We start from the raw sequence: 10,093 nt of genomic DNA, 5'->3' as shown, positions 1-10,093 counted from the left end.
CCTCTCTCTCAAGCTGATTTTCATGAGTTCAGATGCTTGCACAAATTAAAACTGCTTGGAACTGCCTCCCCTTTTAAGCTAAATTCCACACATATGCCTGAATTGGGGGTGCTGACCAATCATTCTCGAGGCAGTTTCATCAACACTAGGGCAGCATCTTTTTTGGTGCAGTGGGACTGGCTGGATCGACTCAGGTGCTCATTCATTCTGCCTTGGTATAAGAGAGCTTCCCAGTGGGGCCTTTGATTCCTAGGTTCTGAAGGCTCGATGGTGTGATCGGTAGTATAGTATAGAGCGTGAAACAGAACACCCTCTAAATAAAGAGCCTGTTTCGAGCTCAGAACGAAACAACCCCATTTTGATTGAAACATTTCGACATTTTGACCACCATTTTGGAGGCCTGTTTTTCTTCTGCTGATCGTTTTTCACCGGCTTCCAATTGGCTTGCATTCTCCTTGGTTGGTTTGTTACCATACAAATCAAGTGTTGTCATGGGCAACTGTGCCCCCATTGGCTGGGTGGAGGGAACACAAAAGGAGGGAATTTCAAAATGTATTCAAAGGGGCTGGGAGGCAGAGAGAGCCCTTATACTGTGCCTGAAGAGGATATTTCACAAGAGGAAGAAGGAAGGTTTGGTTTTGTTGTTTTCTTTTCTCAGCACTGAGTATAATACGCTGTGCTATTGCTGCTATAACTATCTGGTTTTGCTGGATCTCAGATTGACAAAGGCAGAACTTGGGTGCTTGCTTTGCCTTGAGTTGTAGTTTGCTTTTTTTTTTTAATGCCCTCTAAACAAAGGGCCTGTTTCTAGCTCAAAGCAAGACAACCCCATTTCAATTGAAATGTTTCGATGTTTTGACCACCATTTTGGAGGCCTGTTTTTGCCTTGCTGATTGTTTTTCTGGCACTGGCTTCCTTTGGGGGTTTGGAGGAAAGGTGAAAAAATTGTTAAAAATTTCCCACTTGCCCATTTCTTTGGGGGGTTGGGTAATAGGTAGCACCCATCATGCCCTACCACACAACCCACTTTGGTGTCCCTAGGAGCAACCCATGGGGAACAATGGGGTGTTTAAAGTCCCCCCATTGTTCCCCATGGCTGGAACAAGTTGCATTCACAGAGTGCACTGCACACAAGTTTTGTATTACAATTTGCAATGCATTTTTCAACCCTGCCTTGAAAAATAAGGCAGAAGCACACAGTAAAAAGGGGATCTGTCCCTCCCTACACAGAACACACATTTCAAACACAGTCCAAAAATGGCCAAAAAAAGAATTGCTGACCCAGAATTCATTGCCAGCCACAGTGCCTGAGCTGCAGTAACATCAACACAAGTTGCTCTCTCACACGCAATTCACAGTTATGACTCCTTACGTTACTTCCTGCCACAGCAGCACAGCAACAGCTGCCACAGCAGCACACTTAGCAGCAAGCATAGCCATATGCTCAACCAGAGCAACTTCAGCCACATTTTGAGTAAGTACACCTTGCAATGCAAATTGCAAAGCAGACCAGATCAGTGAGTGAAGCACAAGTTAGTCTCAAGACCAGACATGGAGCTCATCAGAGCAATCACCAAAAAATATTATATGTGCACTGTAGCAGATTAAAGGCTTTGTCTCAGAGCAAGCTCACGTGAGGGGAAAGGAAAATGCTGAATCATCCCTGCTGAACATTCTGGCAAAGGCTACTCCTAAGACTCTTCTGTATTTCTGGTAGGTTAAAAAATGGCTGCCGCCACCACCACCCTTTTCAACAGAGCTTGACCCTCCCTGGGTATGGGCTGGAATTCCAGGGAAACTCTTTCTCTTACTATTGGAAAAGTACACAAAAATCTTCCATGTGCAAGCCTACATGTGATGAGAAAACTGGTAGTTTGCTGAACATCTGAGGATGTGCTTGCACCATAGTAAAACCCCCTTTCAACCCGGCCTTTATCCTGAATTAAAAATCCAGAGAGGCTTGTAAAAGAAAAGAACAAAAACAGTTTTATTCAAATGCTACAGACTGCTTCCGTCGAGGCTCTCTCAGCTTTTAATCACAGGCAGGGGTGGAGCCACCACTGGGCGAATGGGTTCAAACAACTTGGGCCACCACCAATCAGAGGCCGCAAGTGCAGCCCCAGACATGCCCCCGCATCTGATGTCAGACACGAAGGGCGTTATTTTGGTCCCAAAAGGGACCGAAATCAGCCCGCGCTGCATTGGCAGAGCAGCCAGAGTGACTCTCCCTGCCTTAAAGGCAGGGAGAGCCGCTCCTGGTCTCACTGCCAACGCAGCAGGACGGATCGATTTCCCTCCCCAACGGGGCCGTGTGGCCCCGTTTAGGAGAGAGATCGGCCCACGCTGCATTGGCAGTGTGACCGGAACGGCTCTCCTTGCCTTTAAGGAGATATTAATCTGTATTGATATAGATATTAATCTGTATTAATTCTAGATATTAATATCCCCACCAAGATATTAATCTGTCAAAATGACTGTTATTGTTTGTTGAGGGAAACCCAATAATATATACTAGCTAAACCTGCACAGAGCATCTGCGTGCTAGTACCTTATTGCTGTTATTCTGTTCGCCATAGTCTATTTGTGTTTGGTCAGTCATATATTTCTTTATATACACAGTGTTTGATCTCTGGTTGTGCTGATACAGATATATCAGATTCCCTCACACACACACACACACCCTGCCATATTTCTTTACCTTGATCCACCATCAGGATGCAGAAACATGTTAACAGGTGAGGCACAGAAGGTGCAAAAGTCAGTTGCTAGGGAGAATAGAGGAATGGGAACTCCAGAATTATTTTTTGTACCCATTGAACTCTTTGTCTGCAATCCTGAACTCATCTGATCATGCACAAATGCAACAAATCAGTTGGAAGTCGCCTGCATAACTGATGGCAGGATTAATGTTACATGCATTCATTCACATCCTCCCCCCCCCGCCCAAGGTAATGTGGAATGGAGATATTCAAATGATGTATGGGCACAATCTTTCGCCTCATCTTCTGACATCTTTCAGTGTTTTGGGGCTGGCTAGGCAGAAGAGGCTAGGAGAGCAGCAGGCAAGCAGTTTGCTCCTATATTCAAAGCTTCTTAGATAAGGGCAGATGACTAACTCAAATTGACTGTAAAACTCAGTTCTTTTGCTCTAGTTTGTATGTTTGAGTAATATTTCATCAGTATCTCAAAGGGTCTCAGTCCTGAATTCATCCCAAAGTAATAGCACTTATTTAGCAGTGGGTTGAGTAACAGTTTGCTTGTGGGGGAATTAAGGAAAGGTACCCCTTTTCCTCAATGTTAGTGTGTGAGATGGTTGGCGGTTGAAAATGACAGATTGAAGGCTTTCTTTGGCAGGAAGACTTTAGCACCTATGGAGGGGGTGGGGCTTGCCGTGCACTCCCTTCACACTGAGATTTTCTAACTATTCTTGGTCCCCTCTCCACACATCTTTTTCTCAGCTCCTCCCACCCTGTGCTCCATTTTCCACCACCCCACTCTATTTTTCCTATATTCTCTCCCTCCCCATGACCATGCTGGTGGCGGAGAAGGCAGAGCAGTTTCCTTCTCCGGGCTTGCCTGCCGGCCAAAGCCTTGATACTTCTGTGCCAGATCTAGGCAACAGTTCTGGAGCTCATCACAGGAAACAGTAGATACAGTTCCAACAGAATCTAATATTTGCAGCTCCAACCTCTGCTATATAACTTCCTGTTAGCACTTTGTTAGTACAACAAAACATCTCCATATTCACTCTGATCTTTGTATGCTACTTTGATCCTGTAAGCCTTTCCTGGTTCTTTGACCCCCATCAGTCCCACTACTTTCTCCTTTCTCTATACTTGCCTGGACTGTTTTCTGGGAATTGACCTTGGCTATCTTTCTTCTACCTTGCCCTTGGGCCAAGATGTGGTAGCAGACCCTGGAGCTAAGTAACTTCTAAGTAAGAGGTTACTTGATTGATTAAGTTAGCTCAGTAGAAGTTTATGAAATGGAACAAAAGGGGTGATCTTGTCAATTGCCTCCATTATCTGTCTTTAGACCACTGATAGGGAGATCAGTAAACAAGGTCTGAATGCTTTTGTCTCTTATACTCTTAAAAATATATTTATCTTCACAGTATTTATAAACTTGTACTTCTAGGCTGATTTTGCAGACTGCAGTATCTGTTGAAAGATGCCTTTACTGTATATTAATTCTGTAGTCACTTGTAATGTACTGCTCACCTGAAATGCTGCACAACTCAAAAAACCCTGAAGGGGAGAAACTGAGATCAATTTTCAGAACATTAGTTATGGCATAATTATTAAAATAATTACAGCAACTGTTATAAATAATTAAGACAAAAAGAGAAAATGAGACAATTTTTTGTATCCTACAATCTTTATTAAATAACAATCATTATTTAACAATTAAATAACAATCGTCTATACAACTTTAAATCTTTATAACTTTATTTCTAGATTTACTAAAATAAATAATAAAGATTTACTAACTTTTTATTTATTTAGAACTTTATTTTTAAAGTGTTAACAGTTTAACACGGTAAGTTAAAGTCATTTGTTCGTAAAAGAGTTTGCGCTGTCAATATAGTTTGTTTACCCATGTAACTTCAACAACCCTCTCGGTCTGAGGCCAGACCCAGGTGTTTTAAAAACAGTCACCAAAGCCGCACAGTTTAATGCAACAAAACGTTTGCCATCAGAGCTGTGTTCCTACTTCTTTGCCCCTGCTCAGTTACGCTCTGTTTCCATGCTCTAGAACACACACACAAACACCCCCTTCCAAAAACAAAGATTGCAGCCCTCAGCATACTTACTTGGGTGGAAATAAGCTCTAACTAACAGTAGGAATATACAGGCGAAGGAGCGAGTGCAAAGACCTATACGCCCTGCGGGCATTTGGCAAAGCACCTTCCTTCCCCCGCGGGTCACGGACTATCGTTCTAGACATTTCCCCGCATTGATTTTCCCAACAGAGAGCCGCCCGCTCTAGTCGTTCCATGCCAAGGCCGCATCTCGCCTCTCCCTCGGCCCCCGAAAGCTGACAGGTCCCTGCGGGAGAGGATCCCCAATCCCCAGACTAGATTGGTATGCTCCACCCCGCGCGCAAGCGCGCTCGCAGCCGCCGCGTCCGCCATTACTGCCGGCCGGGTTATTTCTCACGGGGGCTCGTAAATATGCCGCTCGCGAGCCGGAAGCGCTTCTAGCGCTTGCCCTGGAAGAAGAAAATGAGAGTTGCGTGGGGCCGGTCCTGGAGGCGGACGAAGCAATAGTAGCGGCCGGAGGCGGGGCCTGAGTATCCTCGCGCGGCTAGAGCGAAGTCTGGCTTTCGTTGCTGGCGGTGGAAAGGAGAAAGAAGAAGAAGAAGAAAAGGCGGCGGAGAACGCGAGGAAGATTCTGGGGGCCCACCGGGCCTAGGTCGGGAGGGTCGAAGACCTGGGGGGGCCGCAGTGGGGGGCCGGGGAGCGAGAGAAAAAAGATGCTGCTCTTCGTGGAGGTGAGTGGGGTTGAGCCACGTGACCGTTCCAGGCGGCGCGCGCTCGCCAGGTTGGGGGATGGGACTGACACAGCAAATCTTTCCTCCTTCCTCGGTTCCTTTCCCGCACGCGGAAGGGAAGCGCTCATTCCAGGGACGACGGACGCGGTGTGGGGTAGACTAGCGTGGAAAGAGGGGAGGAAGCGCCGCCCCACGCGCCCGCTGTCCTCGGCGCACGCTCCCTCCCTCCCTCCCTGCTTCACTCCCTAGCGCTACATGAGGGCGGTCGAGATCACGCGGCCGCTGGGCGGGTAATGTGGCGAAGGTTCTTTGGGATACTCTTCCTTCCTTAATCGGGTGCTGCTGCCTTGAAACGGAAGGCGAGGGCGAAGGAGCGTGGTGGGGTGCCGCCAAGGGCAAGAGGGAGGCCCGGGAGGCTGCCGGGGCCAGCGTGTGCTTGAATGAGCGTGTGGGTGACTTGAGGCTCCAGGAGATGGCAGCGTGACTTGGATTGCAAAGGCGAAGCAGGCCGAGGGGACACGATGGAGGAAGCTGCGTTCAGGAGGTTGGGCGGGGGAGTGGCTGTAAGGCGCTCTTGCGCGCGGCCACTTGCTCTGCCCCGGAGGAGCGAGAGCATGGGTGAGGGGAGGCCTTGAAAGACACTGCAATGACCTTTTATAAAAGTTGCTCTGGGAGCTGCTGCGTGGAACACGGCCGGGCACGTGTGAAGGTTACACACTATTTGAGGCCCGCCATGGGGAAGAAGGAAGCTGCTGGAACAATTTTTCTGACCGCCTGATCTTCCCATTTAAAAAATAAAACTGGGAGATCGTTTTTTTCTTTTTCTTAAATCTCAGACACATGGCACGAGTGCAAGATAATCAGCTGACTGCATGGTTGGTGTTCTCCCCCTTTCCTTTGCCTGCCTAATGCGTTGAGTGGATTCCAGATTGTATATTGTTCTTATTGTAGAAATGTCAGTGCTAGCAAACAAGCAGTTTAGCAACTTGGCACTGGCTTAGCTTCAAATTTCATGATTTGTTGTAAATGGTGTGCTCTAATACTGTGTAAAATATTTACAAAGAGAAGTTGTGACAGGTGCATTTATTAAGTAGCATGAGAAAGCTTTCATACTATATAAAGTCAGTATTGAGAGGTTAGATAATGCTATGGTACTTAAGCGTTTATGTAGCTTTTCTCATAATGTATCATTAAGATTAAGAAAAAGCTGATTGCTTTTGTGTGTGTGTTAGTTTATTTGGTGGTGTTAAGTACAGATTAATTTTTTTGCATACTAAGGGGAAGTAAATCTCATTGGATTTAGTGGAACTTAGTCCCAAGAAAGTGTTCATAGGGTTGTGGCCTCCATCTGTTAAAATAGCATGTGGAGAAAGGGTAAATGTGTTTGGAAATGATCATACAGCAAAATCATTGACTGACCAAACTAAGTGTAGTTGGAACATGGTTCTAACCTGGCCTTTTATATCCTTGATCATTAATGGATAGGCTTGTTAGTTTGGCCATATTGTGTTGTTAGATGTACATAGCTTTTAGGTGGAACAGCTTTGTCTCTTTAACCCATTGTATGCAAAGTATGTCAGAACTAGTGGAATTTAGCTTGGTGTATGTTCTGGGTATTGAGTCTATCTGCAAAGTATATATCTACATAGTAATGATTTGCAGGCTAGAATCTAATTTGGAAAGCTATTATCAGAAGTGAATCAGCAGGTGAAGCAGTCGCCATTAGCAGTAAAGCAGCTACTGTTTGAGATAGTGTATTTTGATATAAAAACCATTAGGCATGGAAGGGAGGAGACTGGAAGGAGGAATTGGTTCTTGCTGTTTAAATTTTTCTACTTGAAAAATGGCATGCTGCTTCATTGTGGATCACTTAATATTAAAATGCTTTACCAAATCTACAGCTTACAAGATTAGTATTTCTATAAAATAATTGAAAACAAATGCTTCAGATAGAGTACCGTAGAAATGTTAAATATATGTCTAGCACAAGAGCTGTTTCAGATAATTTGTTTGGAGTAGAGCTGCTCAAGACTGAGTGCAATGCCAAATGAATATTATCAGCATAATATATTTCTGATAGCCTGATGTATGAAAACAATTGTTTAGTTTGTTTCAAGTGCTTATAAGTCTGTGATAGAATTCTAGGAGACTGGTACTGCAATCTGGAATATGCCTGTAAGTGAAACATGCTTGCAATGAATGTTTTTAAATATGTATGGTTAGGATCAGTTTTAGATGAAAAATTCTGAAGGTTTTTGTGCACCTATTTTTGAGTTGTGCTTTCTTTATCAATAGTTCAGTCTCCATAGCTAAATCCCAAGTGCATAGTCCAATTAAAATTACCATGTTGGTGTTAGTGGGATCTAGTTCCCTTGATTTCCAGTCAGGTTTTGGCAAAGACTAGTAAGCCTTGAACTGCTGTCTCTTGAGGATTCTGTTAGAATATATTGATTAGATGTGGGTCAGTTCAGTGTTGACCCCAGGCCATTACTGCTACCACCTCTCCCTTCAAGTACTGTGTTTAACCTTCCAGGTGGTAAGCCTTAACCTGGAAGCAATGGGGATGCTTCTGTGGTTTCCTAGCAACCACACTTGTGATTCCATCTCCCCTCCCCTCCCCATTTCTAGTGTAACTCAGCTTTTATAGAACTGGCTGAAAAAACTTTTAGCAGTTACCAGCACTCAATTTACAATGATAGCACAGCTGGGGGAAACAACACCACTACCAGGGGCGGGTGGCTAGCTGGTGGCCTTCTATGGTTTGGATTCTACCCATGAGCTACTCCTACCAGTTCCTAACCATATGTGAGCAGGTTGATTAAATGACCTTGTGAAGATTTTGCCCAGTTTGCCATATCAGTTGTTAATAGCTACTAATTCCATCCCTAATAAACGAGGAGCATTGAATGACAAGTTGTCCATGTGTAAATAGTGAGATATCTTTTACAAATTTAACCATTGAACCTCTAGATAGTACCTTCGTTTGGTTACACTGGAAGAACTTGAATGGTTCAATGTACATTTACTAAAGTGGTGTCTTGGCCTTACTAATTTGGTGTGCATTAGCTCACTTTGAAGTACAGTAACATGGCTATCAAGTTACTACTTTGCTAGAAGAATAGACATGTTTAACAAAAGTAATTTAAAAAAGGGAAATTAATTATTATTTATATAAAGCCAAAGATGTTTGACACAACTGAGCAGCTGGCACCAACACCTAGAAACTTGAATTTCTTTTAGTGGAAACTGGGCAAAATACACAAATGGTTCTTGAGACCAGTGATAAATGAAGCATATGAGACCTAAAAGGTATAATGAAAGAAATGTACAATATGTAGTCTTAGCAATAATACCTTGGTGTCTTTTTATGGTGGTTTTTAAATATTAACTACTCTGCAAAGTTAAGTCAACCATATGTTGGCAGTGAAACAACCATTTTGTTTAGTGGAGTGATTTTCAGGCATTTAACAGTTTCATCACAATAGTCATGAGGTATAGGTTGTTAAATCCTTTAGTCAAAGAAAAAGAGTGGTGTGGGGAGCAAAGCTAAACTACTTTTATCTCTGTATTCTGGTCGTCTTCGAAGGAGTTTAGAGCAGCTTTTCAAATAGCATTGTCTTCCACTAATGTAATACTTTGGGCTAGACCCCTTTGGTTTCAGCAGTTAAACTTTATTATGTGCCATTGTTAGTTTATCAGTCAACAGAGTTTGCCCTGACTGATGAGCTAACACAGGTTTAAATATTGGTGGTTTTAATGATCACATTGATATCTCGGTTTTCCTCCAAAGAGCTCAGAAAATAGGATGATTTTTAAATCCTTGCAAACATCCCTCTGAGGTGCTGCTTCCTGAGGGAGAATGACTTGTCTTTGCCACTAAGTGAGCTTTTATGGCTGTCAGGGGATTTGAGATCTCCCTGACCAAGGTATATATTGGTTAACATTCCTTTTCTTATATTATATAGTTGAATTTACCCAAGATGCTACTTCTGAAGGCACAATATACAGTTTGAGAAAAAAGTGCATGTTTAAGTGTTAGGAGATACAGTGTGATTCCAGATGGCTGATTGACCATAACATTAACACACAAAAAGAGGTGTGGGGAAACAAACTAATGCAGAAATGTTTTGGTGTCTTTTATCTTGATCCTGCTAGTCAGTTGAAGTAGTTGTGGTTCCAACCAAGCCCTTTGCCTTTAGGAAAGCCTCTTGCAGCAAATGGGCCCATAGTAGCTTCATGGCAGGGAGTGGGGAGTTTTTTGGTGGTAAAACAACATAGAATCAAAGTTTGAATTCCTTCTATCTCCATGCTGTGGTACTAATCCAGATCAGCCTCACACAGCTGCTATTTGGAAGTGAATGTAAGCCCTGGACTAGATTGTAGTACATTTGATGTGCTACCTGATTTGGCACTATATACAAAGAATAACTCCTGAGGGCTGCTTCCACATCACAGGCGACTACTGCTTGGAGGGTGATATGTATTTACCATGACTTTTAAGCCGTTCTCCTCTACGTTCCTTCTGTGAATTATCTGACTTGGGTTATCTTTTGATAAATTTTGTGTGTCAAGGTCAGTTCAGCTCACTTTGCAAAACAAA

General features: G+C 43.7%; 1 protein-coding gene across 10 annotated transcripts in view; it reads left to right on the top strand.

Moving 5' to 3' along the window:
* The first annotated feature begins 5,134 nt into the window (after positions 1–5,134).
* The window catches only part of LARP4 (La ribonucleoprotein 4), a 61,274-nt gene continuing 56,315 nt past the window's right edge, over positions 5,135–10,093 (top strand). For 4 of the 10 annotated variants that reach the window (XM_053295346.1, XM_053295345.1, XM_053295341.1 and 1 more), the window contains exon 1: positions 5,140–5,493. In XM_053295346.1, coding sequence (XP_053151321.1) covers positions 5,476–5,493 — 18 coding nt within the window. In that variant the 5' untranslated portion in view covers positions 5,140–5,475. Of the gene's footprint in view, positions 5,494–5,755; positions 5,784–6,124; positions 6,369–10,093 lie in introns of those variants that run through there. The other 6 variants (XM_053295343.1, XM_053295339.1, XM_053295347.1 and 3 more) reach the window with 5 other exon arrangements.

This window comes from Hemicordylus capensis, chromosome 2 (assembly GCF_027244095.1).
Source record: "Hemicordylus capensis ecotype Gifberg chromosome 2, rHemCap1.1.pri, whole genome shotgun sequence".
Classification (NCBI taxonomy): domain Eukaryota; kingdom Metazoa; phylum Chordata; class Lepidosauria; order Squamata; family Cordylidae; genus Hemicordylus; species Hemicordylus capensis.
This window is presented reverse-complemented; position numbering and strand designations above follow the sequence as displayed.